Source organism: Pleuronectes platessa, chromosome 2 (genome assembly GCF_947347685.1).
Source record: "Pleuronectes platessa chromosome 2, fPlePla1.1, whole genome shotgun sequence".
Classification (NCBI taxonomy): Eukaryota; Metazoa; Chordata; class Actinopteri; order Pleuronectiformes; family Pleuronectidae; genus Pleuronectes; species Pleuronectes platessa.
In genome coordinates this window covers 17439767-17458565 of record NC_070627.1, presented here as the reverse complement: position 1 = coordinate 17458565, position 18799 = coordinate 17439767, and the positions used below count along the sequence as shown (strand labels likewise).

Sequence of the window (18799 nt, the reverse complement as noted above, 5' to 3'; positions counted from 1 at the left end):
CCTGATTTTTTATCTGAAGATCTATGCATTAATCCGTAAGATTTGAATGAAAATGCTGCTTTGTTGAAGAAAGACAAAGGAATTCTCTATCTGCATCCACACTACAATTGAATGGTTTCTTTTCAGGACCAGGCCTCATCCCTGCTGAGAAATAAACCATCTGACAAACTAGAACGGCACTCAGAGAGCACAAACCTCTGCCAAGGCCCAGCAGTCCCCCAAACAAACCACATTTAAATTCACCAGATCAGGAATTTTACTTGGATCATAAATAGCAGCCATCTAAACTAAACATATATTTATTTTATTAAAAATCAAGATTCATGAATTAATCTCAGAGAAATCAACATAAATTAACATAATATTCTCTATTCATGTAAATCTGTGAGTTGAAGTTCCAGTCACCACAAACGGATGAGGCCCTGGAGTTGACTGCTCCCCCCGACAACAGTTGTGCACCTGCCCACTTAGCTGCTGTATGTTCCACACACCTGTCCACCACTTACACACAGCTCACTCAGACAGCTGCCATATTATCTCCATACCTGTCTGCCTGCTGTGCTTCTCATGCCAAAGCCGATCCCTGCGACTCAAGACAAGAGGAAAACCTTAGATATTAGCAGATCTGATGATCAGCTTGATTTGATTAGAATGGTTTTTAGGCCATTGCTTGTATTAAAGAAACCTCAAACAGGCAGTTTTCAGCCTTGAGAACAGGTAACAAAGTCAATCAAATGGAAACAAATAAATAGTGGTTTAAATTCCTTTTTTGATGCACCTGTAGTTGCCAACCCTTTATGTCAATAGGCCTTAAAATGGATTTTGTCAAAGAGTATTCTCCCTTTAGGCTTTAGTTTCAAGAGGTTTTTAGAAGTATTAAGAATGAGATTACATTACAGTTTACAATTACATATTAATTAGCTAATCCCTCCACTAAGGCCCAACAGTCCCCTTATGAAACCACATTTAAATTCACTTGATCCAGATTTGTATTTGGATCTGCAGATCTGGGTTCTTCCCCGACCCATACTCTGTCCTTCCACCAAGTTTCGTTGAAAATCACTTGAGCAGTTTTAGCATAATTCCGCAAACAAACAAAAAAACTGAGAAAAATAATCTCCTTGGTGGGTAATTAAAAAACAAAGCTATGAGAAAGGTCCCAAATCCTATTTAATCTTAAATCCATTGACTCATACAATATAAAAGACTTACAATAATCTCATTGATGATGCAGCCTCCACATTGAACATGCTTTGATTCCAGTTTCATGTTTAGAAGAAGCTGTTGTTATACATCAACACATCTCATTCTTTATTTGACCCTTATGCTGCAAGCAGTTCACGTCTCTCTGCATCGTGTATTTATGTAACACACAGGTTTGACAGGTCGAGATCTGCTGGACGTGTGTTAGCACGTTGCTCCATAGACTCAGTCTCCTCCTTGTTAACCAGCTCGGCAGCTACTGTGCCAAAGACACAGAATATTAGATTTACTTGATCCTTTATTTTTCTGAGGGACGCAGGCGTGCACTGCGGGATACACACACACACACATACATGTACCTGCCTGGATCAACAAGTCTTCTCCTGTTGACCAGTGTCTTGAGGGCATTGACAGTTAAAGTTGTTTCTCTTCTTGGCAACAAAACGTATCAAGAATAAAGTTCCCAGTACAGGAGTAACCCATGTCTGAAGCACAACTGGATCTTAACTGAAAAAACATCCACACTTGTTTTTTTCCGGACCCTGATCTTTGTCACTGATGAGAAGTCTGTTGAGTTGCACTGAAAACAGGCTGATAAAGATGTGAAATGTTTTTTTTTTTAGAACTGCTCTCATGTAGCTGATTTTGTTTGTGTACTTGGTTTGTAATTCGAAACATGTGAAAACAGAGCAGGCTGCAAATATTTGTTTCAGATGTTTCTTTCCATCTGTACCTAACTGATCCCTTACATGTCCCAACAGCAGCAGAGAATTCTTCAGAGGGTGGCACGCAAGAACAAATGATTAAACCTCAGTCAGATCCTTCCTAAATACTGTACCATAATAAGGTAACACTTTCGCATTTCAGTATCGCAGGTTAGAGCAAGAATGTCTTTTTTCCCCCCATGCCGTGAGATACAGATTAAAAACAACAATGGGTTAATCTCTGAATTTTTTTAAGAGTTGTGTAACATTTTCGTAAATGAAAGTGCTGGTGAGAGGACTGTGTTTCACACAATCATAAACACATTTATTACATTTTAAATGTTTATATCATACCTCAGTCCTTTATATAATACTTCAAAATCAACCAGCAGCAGTTGCATCCATCCTAGAAAAGGCATATCAAGTTCTGCTGCTCCTGTGAATCGTCTGTTTTTCCGTTTCCAGCATGGAAATGATAATTGTGTTGCCCCCTGACACCAACTTATGACTCGCAGCTATAATTAAAACTGAGTGGGCTATTTGATAAGCTCATCTTCAACCCTGGCAGTCGTTCTGCCGTGTGAATTGAGAGAAAACTCGGGGTCGGATGTGGAAAACCAAGCACAATATACCACTTCATGACAGCAATGTTCAGAGCATTTTCACACACATTTTGTCTAGTTCACACAACAGGATCTTGTGTGTAGTTAAGGGTGTGACAAGGCTAAATTAAAGCAAGAAACAAATGTCATCTGTGAGAGCGTCTCCATGACTTTCTGTAGTGCAGTTTGAGTCTATAGGCCCTATAATGTAATTTCGTCCTAAATTACATAACCGAGGGGCCGAGGATGATCAGCCGGGATAAACCCCCACAAACGTGACAACAGAACTACCTGGAATTTAAGATATTTGAAAAAAAAAAGGGTTTATTAATTTAACAGGCATACAAAACATCAAATCATGTTTTCAAACTACCAATGCAGTTTCAGTGCAATTCCAAAATATACATTTTCAGCAGGGCATGTTAATCAAAGTCATTCACATCAGAAACAGCCATTTAAATAATTCTCTTGATTATCATTTGACATTTGTCCTAGCCAGAGGAAGCTTGCAAGTGATACCTGCTTGAGGTAAGACTGCACACGTCCGATATAATAAACAGAAAACAAAGTACTACGTCACTAATGAAATATTAAATACATAAACAAAAACATAAGTACGACAGCACAATACAAATAATTTGTAAACAAAGTCTGTAAACAAAAAAGGCTGAATGAGGCTACAGATATTTGGTTTGCAGACTTAATAAATAGCTATTTGATTTAATGTGTTGTCTCAGTTTACCACATTAAACAGCATTTGGTGTGCAAGAATAGCACTGTCAGTTAGAACTTGAAAATGTGAAGGACGAGAAATTCTGGACAAGGTTTTCGTAGACATTGTATTTTTACCGCAACTAAAAGCTATAGCTATAAATATAATTATAGATTTAAAAAGGAAACCACTTCCTTTATCCTTCATGTAAGAAGTGACATTCTATGTTTGCTCCTTCAACAACGTTTCCCACCATACAGGCATAGTTCATCCACTCCCAGAAACAACTGTTACCTCTAGACAGGATCGTAGTATTATAGCAGGGCACGGCAGTGAAACAATAACAAGAGCTCGAGGATGGCACTGCCAAAAAGGGGAGTTATTTGAGTGACTTCAGTAAGGCCAATGGAATACTGAGCGTCTGAGGGTTAGTGGCCAAATGCACTGACTTTAACTTAACTACGAAAGGGATAAAAATGTGAAATACTGTTTTAAAAATGTCACAACTATCTTCTAACAGGGATAGCTAGTCTGACGGTTCAATATTGATATGTTCTGTGATTCTTTGGAGTTGTATTTTTTCTTCTCTTCAGATGCTACAGTTGTGCGGCTACATAAAATAGTGGTGAAATAAAAAACCACTATTGTGGAGTTGTGGAGTTGCATTCAAATCATTTTTTGTTAATTTCCATTCTAGTTCATCCAGCAACGTTTGTTATTCTACTTTATTTGAAGTTTGACATTAAATTTGGCTGTTGTGGAAGAACACCGTCTCTATATAAACTTTATGTTAGTATCGCACACCGCTACCGTCAAGATGCATCTGGTTAAACACATACTGCTGCTGTCAGGTGTATACAGTATACTGGCATATCAAAATTGTTCATACTATATCAGATTGTAAGGTGACCTAACACTCATATCTTAAATTATTTATATATATATATATATATATATATATATACATATATTTATATATATATATATACACATTTCATTAAATAATTGTGCTATTTCCCCAATACATTTTTGGATTTAAAAAAGCACAAAAACTCAGGTCAGCACCCAGCCACACAAAGAAAATGTAAGCCTCAACCGTTCATGGGATTAAATGCTTATCACAGCATATTCAATGTACAGATTACTGTAAATCTGCCGTTAAGAGGAAGGCAATGGAATTGTGGTCATTACATCAGAAAAGTGGACTTCACGTAAACAACGGGAAAAAGCACTGCATTCACTGGCACAGTAAGTTCCATTGAGTCATACCACACTCCCCAAAGCCTCATGAAACCGTGATCCCAGTGGAGGCTGATGAAAAGAGGAACACACCAGATTCAAGTTCTCTAGGCGTGTGTTATTTTCAGTCTACTTCAGCCACTTGTTTTATGACAGCTCACGCAAATATTCAAGAGCGAGAGAGAATGTGAGTGTGACAGTGTTTGTGTCTGTGCTTTTTAACAGTGACCAATGATGGAAAAGGCGTGGTCATAGGTTAAAGGGCAATTCGCCAATCAACCACATAGGGCCAACAATTTCTTATTCACTGATGTCTAAGCAGGTGTTCTCCAAAAGCAGCAAAGGCAAAACACCTGCTGTTGTTTGGGATGAGGACCGAGGTGCAGCATGGTTTCATATTCTAACCCATACAGAGGAGCACAGCAGAACTTGTTCAGCTCTAAGATATTCAGTGATCTACGACCCTTTGAGGCGAGTCTTTTCTGTCTCATCTCAGCAGGGTTTGTATACTCGTGAAGCTCCGTTTGAAATGTTGGCCCCCTTGGTCGCCCACATTGTCCATTTCCCTCTCTACCTAATGCACTCCTCCTCTGATGGGGTTTCTGATTCTTCATTCTCGCTGTCATCCAGCTCGGGAAGGTCTCCCCACAGGAGCAGATTCAGGCCTGTAGAAAAAAAAACAAAAAAGGTGGCTTATAAAAACACAATTTAAAAGACGGGAATTGCGGTTTTAATCTGGGGGGGGGGGGGGGGGGGCTAGTACTGACCTGTTGCATCCAGTCTGTTGAGAGTTGATACGGCGTCACTGTTGAACATCCAGAAATGGCCGTTGTTACAGGAGAGCAGGCAGGGTTTACAGGGGGCAACAACGTGATAGCCCACAACATTACCACTGGGAGAGGGAGCGAGAATAAAGAGGAAACGTGTGTCAGCACTTTACTGGGGGCACTTGTGAAAAGTGCTTACTCCACTAGTGGGTGTCTATTATCCAACATATTTGTTGCCCTGTATACAACAACAAAGGCCTGGGAAAACAAAAGAGGAGCCTCGATGTAAACTAAAGCTTCAGGTTAATATCTGAACTAAGGCCAGGCGCCAGACTCTGTCATGTCTCTGGACTATTCCTCAAACAAAAGCACACATACAGATTTCTCCACTTTCTAGACCAATAGATTTATCGCTTTGATAATGATCACATGAATAAACAAGATAAGTACTAGTTAGTTGCAGGTGCACAGGTGTATAGTGTAAAAACAACCACAGTGTTACGGTGCACACCTGCTTGTTTGCTGTGCTACCACTTGTGGTCGTGCTTGTTATTTACTTAGCACATCAGCAGATGGTCTCCCTAGAGCAAACCTTGCAGGATGTACAGTACAGAGAGCTCTACATACCACTTCAGACACGCGATGTCCCTCAGTTTGCATTTGCAGCTTTCAGTCGAGTAGCAGCTGGCCACAAAGTCAACAGTTCTTGGGGGGGGGGGGGGGGCGTGTAATGAGAGACAAACACGGCCAAGAAAGATTAAAAACCAACACTACATGACACAAACCCTGCTAATCACCGTTTGAATGAGAACACCTCGCCCAGCACAGCTCGCCATGCAGCAGCTGCAGACATAAACAAAGCCTTGTTAGCATCGATGCTAACCACATTAGCACTCACCTATTGGGGGGGATATCGGTGGAAAAGAGCTCCACCTCCGTGTCTGCGAGCAGCACCGCTTTCATGCCCCTCGTGCAGAGGAGGCTGTCGCAGAAGCCGCAATTCACCTGTGTCACACACTTGTTTTTGAAATTAGCGTTGGACGTCGACATTGTTGTCCTGCTAAAAAAATGGACGAGCCCTCTCGCTCTGTCCGCCCCTCACAGCCGATACACCGGGAAAACAACAACAACAACAACAACCACCACGAAAGAGTCGGGCACCGACGTTGCTCGCTGTCCGTTTGATAACAACGATCGATTAGGCGTTAACTTCACGGGCTAGCTCCAACGTCCTTGTGCTAACGTTCGAGTTCCCCACCGAGAAAACAGAAGGCGGCTGACTTTAGCTCGTTGAACAAACGCACAGCAAAATGTGTAAAAAAAAAAAAAACGGTCAGCTGTATGACTGACAGTTGCACGATACCGCGAATAAACTCGCCTGTTTTCCACAACAGGCTCGGGATTCATTCAGCTGCAGCTAACAACTGAATAGCTGTCAGCTTTGTTTACAACTTCCTGGTATATACACCCACTTCCTGAAACTATCTTTAAAAGACCCCTGACTTGACGCTGATTGGATACAACTCCATAGTAACTGACGCGATTGGACAAGTCCTTTGAAAAGGTCTAAGAGTGATTGGTTACAAATTAAAAAAGATACGCCCACATTCAAACTTGCTGAAAGCTGATTGGTGGTGTGCTGTGTCAGTCAGGGTTCGTTTCACGAATCATGGGGTGGGAAGTAGAGCTCTTGTGGAGAGGAGCTGTGGGTTGGTCATGTTGGAAAATATGATATTTTATAATTATGTAGAAGGAATACTTTATAAATACAGAAGGCAGAATCTAAAACAATTTGCAAGAAAGAGAACATAATTCTAAATGACTAGCATAAAAGAAGAAAGACAAATCTAAAGAGGTGAAAGAAAAATATAACTGATGGTATTACCCTGTAAAATAGTTTAGTTAAAGCCAGGTGGGTACCACCAGCAGACCACTCCCCAGTGATCTCAGATGTCTGGTGGGTTTATACTATACTATTAGGTTTGTTATGGATTTGGGAGCAGCTCCATTAAGTGTTTTGAAAATGTGCAGTAAAAACCTTGAATCACATGTGTGATTGAGCTACTGACAGCCAGTGAAAAAGCAGGGGGGATGTGGGAAGCCTTCTGAGATTTGATTAAAGGTTCAGTTTGTAGAATCTAGCGGTGAAGTTACATGTGGAAGCTGAACACCCCTCACCTCACCCTCCCCTTCCGAACATGAGGGAGAACCTCTGGTAGCCTTCAGTTGACACAACAATTCAGAAAGGTGTTTAGTTTGGCCTCCATAGGCCCCCCACTCCAGCTGTAGATTTAATGTATTTAAATATGAAGGGCGTAAAGAAAACAACCATTTTTACAATTTAGATGAAACACACTAGTGAAAACATCACTAGGATTATTTTATACTAGACTTCTGCCAATAGATCCCTTTCACCTGCATCTTACACACTGGACCTTTTAAAACTCTTGCAGCTGGATGAGTTGTAAGTGTCTGCTATTTTAATCTATTTGATACTATTTCTATATAATTTTTTTTTTGGTTGTAATTACTTGAGCATTGCTAGAAGAGAGCCTGTGACTCAAGCATTTCACTGCCAGCGACTGCTTAATGTTATTGTTGTGCATTTGAAAATAAAAATCTTGAATCTTGAATCTTTTTAGGAAGACCTGTTAAAAGTGCACTGCAGCTGAATGCTCGTGTTTGCAGCTGATGTGTGTAGTACCCTCAGTAGTCCCCCTCCATGTGTGCATCCGGGCCTGTCCTGCGCACTGGCGCTCTGACCAACAGCCAACCCCTCCATCTCCACTCGGTTCCTCCTCTCTCTCTCACTCCAGGAGGTGGGGGGAGCAGTTTAGTTTGGACAGGCAGCTGCGAGACGCACACCCGTCCGAGGCACATTTATACCCACATGGGTGCATTTCGACAAACAACGCGTGGTAGAACTGACTTGCAGGCGATCGCTGGTTGTGTCTGAGGGGGAATGAGTCGAACTCCACTCGGAGTTGTTTGCACCAGAACCGGTTTTGAGGAGGCGGTGAGGCGCGGCAGGCAGCAGGAGCAGCAGCAGGAGCCGATGGGAACATTCAGCAGCAGCAGCAGCGCCAAACTCACAATGCGCCCGGAGTGAGCAGAGCAGAGGCAGGGGGAGACAATACCAATCCGCTGGCTCACTGAGGACCTGCGACCACTCATCTGGACCCGATCACTTCTTCGTCTTCTTCTTCTTTCTCATCGCGTCCTCTTCTTCCAGAGTTGGCGCGTCCCTCCTCTTCCTCAACGACCGAGCGATCGAGTTCATTGATTGAGACCAAATTGACTTCGCAACGAGGGCGAGTGGTGTGATCCCCAAAACTCAGCCATGACGTCTCCGGCGAAATTCCGAAAGGAAAAGGAGATAGTGGCCGAATATGAAACTCAAGTTAAAGGTAAAACTTTTTTGGGGGGGGATCTAAAAGCCTCTTCCGTGTTAAATGTCGGATCAATCTAGTGCAGCTCAATCCACAGGATGAACCCGTCTTCCTACACAGTGTGCGTCCCCCGACTTGACTGAATGCATGTCTCCCCCCCTGTACCCTCTCCTCTCGCATCAGGCGTAAAGGCTGTACGTACACACGCTCGCCTTTGTATTTCACTAACCATATATGAAGGTTAATTGTCACTGTGCGGACGTGGCGGATCAATAATACATCAATGAGGCCAGTCTTATCTGGATGATCCCGATCAGCGTGTTTGATGGCTCGTCTTTAACTCGGCCCGCAGATGGCCAACAAAGACAGGAAGAAAAAAAACAAAACGCTCAGAAATCAGTGCTGTTGTCCAAATGTGGCCTGTACATGGTCAGAGGAGAAACGCTTATGGTGAAGGTGGTGGTGTGTGTCAGTGTGTGTGTGTGTGTGTGTGTGGACTACCCACAGGGCTGGGGTTTCGACATGGAACAAGGCAGGGCGTTTCTCTCCCCCTCTGTCTCCTGCGTGTCTGTGCTGCTGTTTCGTTCATGCTGCAAGTGTGTGTGTGTGCAGATTGCATCAAAAGCATAAATTTGTACTATGCCTTGTCCAGTTGTGACCCCTGATTGGTGTAGCCTCTGCGGGTGATTGAGAAGATGAGCAGATTGTAGTGATTGGAAAGGAGTGTTCAGATATTTACTGGTGTGTGTTAGTGTGTGTGTGTGTGTGTGTGTGTGAGTGACTGTCATCAGGCAGGCATAGTGTATTTAGCTGGGCAGTGTCAGTCAGAGTGACCCCCGGTGCTTGTCACACCTTTACATTCAGTGATGTACGCTGGGAAGGGGGGGGGGGGGGGGGGGGGGATAGGGATGTGAAACAGAGAGGACAGGATATTGCCCTCCTCCTCAGGAACAACATGTTTCCACTGCTGCTGCAGTGCCAGATCACTAGATAAGAGGATGCAGCCATCGCCTCCTTCTTCAGCGCTGCAGCCCCTTGTTTCCCTTTAGGAACAGGACACCAGCCTCGTCTCCATGTTGTCACCTCATGGCCCCTCCGTCCTCCTGTAGAGCCGCTGTCTCCTGTGACTTTGTTTGACAGAGCAGCGAGTCAGCGAGAGACGAGGTGGTTGTTGAGAGAGTTGGTATGAATCACTAAGTTGTCAAACTTGAAATCTGGTGTTAATACCCACAATGGTTACTTATCAAGGGTCCATAAAAACCAACATAATGCAGTGCAGTAAGGTGTGGAGCCACCAAAAGCTGCCACAGCTTCATCAGTGCCCCATAACTTGGATTCAACAAGTTTCTGAAACTGATCGATTCTTCCAGGACATATTTATAGGTGTTCACCTAAGTTGAGATTTAATGACGACAGAAACCACATCATATGATTCGGATCAGTTTAGTGTCTGAAACCTTGCAAATGTGAGCATCTATATTTGTTATATTTCTCCACTCCCAATTTCTGTTTACTTTGCCACTTGTTTGTACACAGTGATCTGGATTTGTTGGCATATTCTAACGGTCGATTGACCAAATGGACAGAGCAATCCAGGCTCACCGCTCTTCCTAACTGCTTCCGCTTGTTTACCTGCCTATCTGCAAACTCATTTAGCTGTCACCACAGTGACATTACTGTCTGGGTAGACTGCTGTTTGTGCATGGCGGCCTGTGTAAGGCTTTCTGTGCTACATTCGGGGAGCTTTTGCTGTGTTTGTCAGACTGTGGACTCAAATGTTTGTCCATCGACCCTCAGCATCGATTCCTCCTGTCAGGTACTTCACTGCTCCCTGGCGAACAGCTGTGCTGGACTATCTCTCTCTTCCGTACCCCATCCACATGTTTTTCCACATGCCACCTTCCCTATCAGGAACAAACAGATGGAAGGGTAAACCTGTGCATCCACATAACTGTTTGAGGTGTGGGTTTTTCCAACGGTGGAGAGTCGACGGTAGACACTGTGCGCCTGCCCTCGCATTCCAGGCAGTCAGCCCTCACTGGGAGATGCAGACAGTCTGTCATTACCCTGTGCACTGCTGTTAGAGATTCTCTAATGGAGGGTATCAAGCAGCAACATTATGAAGCGTCGTCTTTACGTCACATCTGTCTCCCTTTTATTTGCCAACATGTGTCCGTCTTATTTTCAAAGGTTTTAATAATCTTCTTCACTGTCTCAGTCCACTGAGCTGAGGAAACACATTTACCTGCATGTCCTCACTCCAACCAGGCAGCAGGAGTAGTCTTTAAATGCTGTGGGCATACACAGCAGCATCATGGGTAAAATAAATCCTCTCATTGCTCATGTTCAGATAGCTCTGCAGCAGGAGAGGAAGACGCATGATGCATGTTAACATTTAAATATTCACTATGACAAAGGTTGTACAAAATAACTGAAGCACTTAATTGCCTGGTTATTTAAGGTGTGCTAATTACTATCATTAAGAATGGAGTTTGGCAGGTGTACCTCCAGCTCAGCCGTGGATAAAACACTTTATCCACTGATGTTTTTAAAGTTTAAAAATACTCATTAGGTGCTTGCTCCCTGATATTTACAGCCTCCAAAAGCAACTAAATGGTATTAAAACCTAAAATGTTGCATCATTTTTACTTTGTCAACCATACCTCGACTCAAAAGAAAGAAAAAAATACTTTAAAGGAGGTATGGCAAAGTTATTAGGCCCTGTCAGCTGACAGACAGAGTAACTGAGAGTGAGATAGAAGAGAGAATAAGAAAGAAAGTGAAACCTATTTGAAAAGGGATAGGTTTGTTGCAACAACAACAGTTGGTAACACGTTGCTGGAACGGAGTTAAGGAATGAGCTTATCACCTGACATTCTCAGTTCCAAGTATTTATGTGTAATTGAATCCAGAAAGCTCTGAGCTTTGTTACTCACAGGCTCCGTCATGTTTATCCACTCAATGCACGACTTCCAGCCATAACAATGCCTGTTTACCCGTCTTCATGTTCACCATGTTGTTTGTGCAAAATTCGGGCTAGGTGAGTCTTTTACATTTTTCGAGCACATTTTTGCTCTGTGCTTCAGCATCTGAAGTGCTTCTAAACAGCTGCTAATCGGTAGTTCCCTTTGCAACTGGTTACCGCCACTGATAAAAGGTATTGATTATGTTTTTTTTGTGGGTTGTCAGATCAACACAAAGAGGTGTGTATTGCAATTCAATTTGATGATGTGCTAAATGAGTCTTCTTGATTTTTTCGACTAAAGTCAGAATCTGTTGTCAACTGGCTTTTAAGCTATTTTACAAGTATGTCCATTTGCAGGATTGTGGGTTGGTATGTGTGTGTGTGTGTGTGTGAGACTCGGTGTCTGGCCTATATTTTTTTGCTAGTGTGAGTTGTGGTTGATTGATGTATATTTAATCAGTAGGAGCAGAGGGCTGAGATTTCCTCTATCTTGTGTATAAACAGATATGATACACTGAGTAACAGAAGGAGAAGAGAAATGACAAACAGGGGTAAGGTGGATGCAGTGTAATAGTAGTTGTAACACAAACCCCTTTGCAGCAGGTGCCCTCACTTTGCTGCAGGTGCCCTCACTTCAGCCTTGTGAGGTTGGAAGGATGTGGAAAGACGTCTTAAAACGAATTACTTAGAATTACTTACGGGCTTTGTGTGTGTGATCCTTTTAACAATCCGTTTATAATTGCACCACTGGACTCGGTCAATACACCCATCGTCTAATTGACAACCGAAAGTCAATCACACATCACTCAATGCTATTGTTTACCAGCTGTGTGTGTGAGTTTGTTGGTGAAGGACAGGTTCTGATGTTTTTATACTGTGAGATGATATGAAATTGCAGACAGAGCCTAAAATAATCACTCAGGAAGGATGTGTGTGTGTGGAACTGAAGTTCAGGACTCAGGCTGGAACACAGATTATAAAGGGAGTGTGTAAAGCTTCCTGTTGGGGCCCATGGCTTTGTGTCTTTGCAAAGGAATCATAATACAGACACACACACAAACACACCCAGACACACTCAATGCGGCCATGCTTGGTGTGTGAGGATTTTCAGCTCTGCCGTCAGCACACTTGCCTCTCAGAATAGAGAGGTGTGTGTGTGTAAACAGTAGCAGTCGCCGTGTGCTGTGTCAGCACCAGACACGATGGAGTTTCTGTGCCCCTTTACCAACCTGCTTCCTCATCCTTTAGCATTTGATTTGACAATTTACTACAAGGCTGCCAAGGCACCTGAGCGAAAACACAATTTTCTGAGGCTGAAAGTGCTGAGTTGGCCTCTTTCAGTGCACACGCACACTCACTCAGAACATTGGCGACAAGTCAATGAATGTGTTATTGCGATTTGGATCGAGCTGTCTAATCCATCTCTGCCCACACCCCTGCATTCTGTATACAGTCGACAGGAGGGTTATAAAAAGAGGAATGTGTGCTGTGATGGCTGCAGCTTCTACCACCACGATATGCAGATGCACCGGTGCAGCTGTACGGCACCCTCAGCTCATCACGGTCAGTGCTAGAGACACGAGGGAGTAGATTTGAGTGTTGGGAAGGAAAATTAAAGTAAATGTGTAAGAGAAGAAAACAGTCATTGAAGCCAAAGTGGGTAAGGTCGGAGGTCAGCTGCTAGATGACTGCTGTTCATTGGTGCCAGATGTTCCAGATGCTTTGATTGGGCAACAGATGTTTAGCCTTCCCTTGGTTAATCCTAGCACTCTGGCCGTCACCAATTTACTAGGCCTTCAGCACTGAGGCATGTTGGGAACGGATCTCCCCTCCCTCTTTTCAGGTGCTCCAGCTTTGATGTTGAAGAAGTGTGTGTGTGTGCATTTGTGTATGTATGTGTGTGTGTGCGTGTGTATGAGTGGGGCTACACCCATCTAAACCGGATTTGTCCAGTCAATGTGTTGCCTCTTGTACAGACATTTTGGAACACGATAAAACTGATACCACACTTATTCATGCAGAACACACACGCCCACACACAGTCACACAAACTCCTGTAGCCTGCCAGTCCTTACCAGTTGCAGGTTGTTTTGCATAAGTTAACTGTTGCCTTCCACTCAGACCTTTCAATCAGTCCTCTCACGTTCACATGTTGTTTTCACCAGTAGAACAGGTTTGTGTTTGGCCCCTAGGCTCCGACTTAATCACAACCCACTGATATGATTATATAGATTCTGTATGATTGGAGTGATGAGCAAATACTTGTAACCTCCCCCCAGTCGGAGCCTACAGGTGGATGCTTGGGTGGGGGAGGTGATGAAGCAACTGGCAGCAATACTGACGCAGTGATGGGAAATTTTCTCTGCTTAAATAGACCCCCTGGTAAGGTGGGTGTGTATTATAGATGATTGTGGAGAGTGAGGTATGTCACGTGGTGTATGTCACATGACTGGAGCAGCGCAGCTCGAGTTGGCTGCCTGAACCAGCTTACAGGTGTTGCCCCATTTGATTGGCTAGTGACTGTAGTGATATAATACACTTGCAGCATTAAGCACATGTATTTGTTAGGCTGACTGAGAAGAAACACCAACCTCCGAAGCCAAAGAACCTTGAATTGTTTGCCACCTAAACCACTATTGAAATGTGTTTACCTGGGCTGTGACTAGTGAGTGGACAACTTCACGCACACAGCCCAACATCAAGCAGGCAGAACACACACAAGACAAAGCAAACATGCTCAAATTATAATTTATCCTTTAACAACAACACCTGGCTGGCATCTGTCCTACAACCTTTAACCTCTAATAGCTCTTGCCAAGAAGTGAATTCTGCTTTGATTTTCGCCATTGTTCGGCTACCTACTCCGACACTTTCCTAAAATATCCTCTTCTGTTTGTTTAGCTGCTCTGCCATGAAGGCCGCACTAAGAATGGCGAGCTATAGTCTCTTATAGCTAGCTGCTAGCCTCGGTTCTGGCTTTCGGTGTTTGACGTATGCCGGTAAAGCAGATCGGGATGTTCCAGCACGGTACACCAGAGACATGTAATGCAGTGTACAATCAAAGGGATTTTCAATCTGCTATTTTTAAGTACAAATCTACCTCGTGTGGCTTTAAATTGTTGCTGATTAAATGGGTCAGCACTATAATATATGCTTTATATTATCACATTGTCCAACTCTTTGTGAGTCTGTGTGTGACTGGAGCTCAGAGTTAATACAGAGGCCTTGACCCCAGTTAGGGTGCCTCATTAATATTTCACTTTCTTTATCTGACATATGCAGACACACGCAGCAACTGCAGAGCAACCGGTGAGAGTGTGTAAAAATGTAAAAAGCAGAGCTGTATTCTGGGCCACCACACACACACACACTCACACTCTCTGTCAATCCCCTACACCCTCTTTTTCAATCTTTTTCTTTCTCTCAGCCTACATCATACGAACAATCAGACCATTGTGAAAAGAACCGCTGGTCTTAAACTCTGGTTCCCCCCCCCCCCTCTCTGTTTCTCTCTCCCCTCATGATGTCTGTCAGTTGTTATGAAATGTGACACACACATTTTTGACACGCCTCCTATGGCAGCCTAAAACCAATAATCTCTCTAATGATTTCAGCATATGTGACACTCACATTTACCGTGCATTTAGGCGCCTCTCCACCGGACACTGACTAATAGCCAGCCGAGAGAGAGAGATAGAGGATGTGTGTGTGTGTGTGCTGGTGAGAGCGTCTTAAAGAACAGAGGAATCTATATAAAGCCACTCAGGGCAGAAACAAAGCATAGTCATATCCTCTGTAAAACAATCAATTGGAGAACAGACATCCAGCTGTAAATAAATAGGAGTGAGGCCGAAAGGAGGGAGGGAGAGAAAACACAACAGTCGAGAGGTTGGATAATGCTCCCAGGGGACACCAGAGGAAACAGGTTGTGTTTGAACAGCCCTCATACGTGGCCAGAGCAGGAGGAGAAAAAGCAAGGAGCCTGACCAAGGAGGGAAAGGGAGAAGGCGGGGCAGAAGGAATAAGGAAACGGAGAAGGGCGAGAGAGGAGGAGGGATCTGGGAAACATGCAAGAGACCTGAATGACAGAGAGTTACAAAGAGAGGGAAGAAACCTGATGACATTTTCCACTGTATGGCACATCTGCTCAGTTCAATATGTTTGTGCGTACATTATGCACTTGTATTTTCAGTCCCCATCTCCCTCTCTCCTTCTCTCCTTCCCTCTCTTTCTCTCCTTCCCCCTCCATCAGCAGCTTCTCTCTGCACGTAGGCAGAGTTGGTTGCTAGGGTTACTGAATTGCCCCCATTTTTCTGGGTTTGTGAGGAGCAGAGGGAAAATGAGAGAATAATGTAGATTTGTCTCCCCTCCAGGGTCTGGCTAATCAGGTTACCACTGTACACACTTGATCCCATTTTGAACCCTCAGACCTTGTTCCTTTCTGTACCCCCTCCCCGGGTTACTTTCTTGCCTTGCATTCCTGTTTTCCTTATTTGCTATCCTCCGCCTCCTTGAGTCCTCCTTTTCACCACTTTCTTTCTTCCTGGGTGTCACTGTGGTTTCCTCATCTCCCACCAGCTCCCTCAGGGGTGGTATGCTCAATCTGTGTGTGAAATGAAGAAAGGCACAGTTTGATTAAAGAAAAATCTGAGTTATCGCTTTTGTTTCTTGAAAATACTTTGATTTGTCATTGATCTTTGAAGCTTTATATTTATGACAATAGGGCAAAAACGCTCGAGGTCCCATTTAAAACTTGTACCGACATCAAACAGTATAAATGAGAAGCAAGTGAGCGCTTACGGGGTGGGTGGGTTGTGCAGGTATCAAGGGGAGAATTCCACTAGTGACAAGTGTGTGTTTATTGTGTGTTGTGTGTGTGTTGGAGCTGAGCAGTCATTGCATGCTGGTATTCACCATTTGGGTTCACACCTCTTCTAATGCTGTTTTAATGAAGCCATTCATCACCTCCTCTCAGCTGAATCTGCATCCCTCAGACCCTCACACACAGCCCCTCTCTCAGCTTCTCTCTGCGTCTGTATGGATGCGAGTGAGGACACAGTGTTCTTCCCCCCCTGGTTGCTATGTGGATGCACCAGTTCTATTTTAGTTGTTCCCAGCATCAAAGCTGCTCTGGTGGAGATTTCTCACATTTCCCTCTCAGAGTTTGTTGCTGCACATATGCAGGCTCAAAGAGGCTTGTTTAAAGTGCTGAGTCCCAGCTTTACTGTAAACCACTTTGAATGTGGGAATACTGTAGTTTCTTTCCCACGGTACACACACACACACACACAGACAAGCGCACACATACACACATGCACACCCGAGGAGGAAGCACCCTCTGATATCTGAGGTAACCCTTCTTCCCCTGCCCTTGCCCCCTCACATCTCCTCACACTCAAACCAAATGCAGAACCTCTACACACAGCACACATTTCTGCTAAATGTTTGCTCCGTGGGCGTTTGCTGTGGTGTGTGCTCTCCTAAGATGTTGACCTCAGCTGGAGGATACATTGAAGTTACTGTCAGCCAGTTATGTATCAGCAGGAAATAGATGTGCAGATCAAACTTCCTCGTGTTGGCCATGCAGGACAACAAGAGGCCCTATCGCGTACAATCAAAGGAGGGGGGGGGGGGGGGGGGGTTTGCATATGTGCAGACACATGTAGCTCAAAATTGAGGAAGGTTAAAGGTCCTACTACATTCTCCCTGACTCAGTGACGTGAATATAACTTGAAGAATCTCAAAACTGGGTTAAGCCTTGTGTGAATATAAAACCACGCTGAATACGTCTGCCAAGGAAGTTAGGTTTTCCCCCCCGGTCTTTTTGTTTGTTTGTGTTTTTTAAGCGGCATTATGCTAAAACTACTGGACAGATGACCACAGAACTTAACTTGACCAAATCAATTTTGGTGCAGATCTGGTAAAGATTTTCTTTAACATTTTTGTTGTTGTTGTTGTATTCACTGATTTTCCAAGGAATCATTTATGGATATTGACGGAATAAATCTGGCATATTTATGGGGCTGATAGCTATGAGTTTGTGCAATTTGTTTTAGCTTGATTGGATATAAGGGGTTTTGGCAGAGTTATCCGCTCTACTGAGTGTCATTCTAGTTCAATTAAGTGTTTTTTGACATAGAACAAGAAGGAGAAGACAGAGGAATTGCGTGTGGGCCGGCGTGTGTGTTTAGAGAACTGAAACTCAAACATCTCAATTGTTTACTTATGTACACTGAATCTATAAAATCTGTGATGTGCAAGGGATTTCTTATGCAGATACTAGTTTCTGTGACAGGTGACCAGGAGAAGCAGTTGTATATGAATGTTCTACAAGTGTTTAATACGTGAACAGTCAGAGGACGTGCATCATGTACAGGTACACAATTGTCTCAAGTGTCATATCGGCACATGTTGGAGGGTGTGGCTGTATGATCATGTCTTGATTGTTTACCTTTCTGAATGCATTTATGGATGAAGCCACCCTGGATATGTGGCTTGCCCTGCAGCAGACACTGGAGCATTACAGAGGCAGCTGCACATACCTGAGGTTTGATATTTATCTTGCTTTCCATTTGCAGGCGCCTGTTTGCTCACTTCTTCTTCTGCATGTTCCTGAGTAGGGCCAGGGGGGGGGGGTGTGGTGTGTGTGTGTGTGTGTGTGTGTGTGTGTGTGTGTGTGTGTGTGTGTGTGTGTGTGTGTGTGTGTGTGTGTGTGTGTGTGTGTGTGTGTGTGTGTGTGTGTGTGTGTGTGTGTGTGTGTGTGTGTGTGTGTGTGTGTGTGTGTGTGTGTGGAACATGCTGATATGTTCTCTTCACTCATAGATGTTTAAGCGTGTCTTTGGGCTGTGGACTATGTGTGGTCAAAGGAATCTGTTAACCTGTCGTGCACAATGCGCCCATCAATGAAGTACAACTAAATTCAAGCAAAACTAATATTTTCATGCACAATGGGTTCTAGTTGAATGCTCAGTTTAAGATGGAGTATATACTGTTGGAACGCACTCAGATATTTTGCAAGCGGTAAGTTTAATGTAGTGACACCTACGAGCAGTATTGCATTCCTACTTTTCAGTCCACTGTAGAGTGTCTGGACCATGTGCCCGGCCTGCGCGGTGGGATACCCCTCTCAGAGTATCGCCTTTGCCTCCCCCTCGCACCCTCCTCCTGCTGCCCCTCCCCCTTTACATTCCGACTCAGTCCATGTGCTTCAAACAGAGT

General features: G+C 43.8%; 2 protein-coding genes across 4 annotated transcripts in view; one reads left to right on the top strand and one right to left on the bottom strand.

The window, feature by feature from the left end:
• Positions 1 to 2813: 2813 nt before the first annotated feature.
• On the bottom strand, positions 2814 to 6728 carry fam72a (family with sequence similarity 72 member A). Its single transcript, XM_053429700.1, has 4 exons — positions 6126 to 6728; positions 5855 to 5932; positions 5228 to 5352; positions 2814 to 5125 (listed from the first exon to the last, which is right to left on the bottom strand). The coding sequence occupies exons 1-4, from the start codon at positions 6275 to 6277 to the stop codon at positions 5031 to 5033; spliced, it is 450 nt and encodes a 149-aa protein (XP_053285675.1). The 5' UTR covers positions 6278 to 6728; the 3' UTR covers positions 2814 to 5030.
• A 1302-nt stretch (positions 6729 to 8030) lies between these two features.
• srgap2 (SLIT-ROBO Rho GTPase activating protein 2) overlaps positions 8031 to 18799 on the top strand; it is a 51307-nt gene continuing 40538 nt past the window's right edge. For 2 of the 3 annotated variants that reach the window (XM_053429697.1, XM_053429695.1), the window contains exon 1: positions 8031 to 8634. In XM_053429697.1, the coding sequence (XP_053285672.1) occupies positions 8568 to 8634 (67 nt within the window). In that variant the 5' untranslated portion in view covers positions 8031 to 8567. Of the gene's footprint in view, positions 8635 to 11453; positions 11657 to 18799 lie in introns of those variants that run through there. The other variant, XM_053429699.1, reaches the window with a different exon arrangement.

Bases quoted from the DNA above. Each gene is read 5' to 3' on its own strand.
- fam72a (XM_053429700.1), bottom strand. From the start codon at position 6,277: ATGTCGACGTCCAACGCTAATTTCAAAAACAAGTGTGTGACACAGGTG. The intron at 5,933-6,125 runs GTGAGTGCTAAT...CCCCCCCCCAAG, and splicing joins ACCGATATCCCCCCCAATAG to AACTGTTGACTTTGTGGCCA. The intron at 5,126-5,227 runs GTCAGTACTAGC...TTTTTTCTACAG, and splicing joins CAACAGACTGGATGCAACAG to GCCTGAATCTGCTCCTGTGG.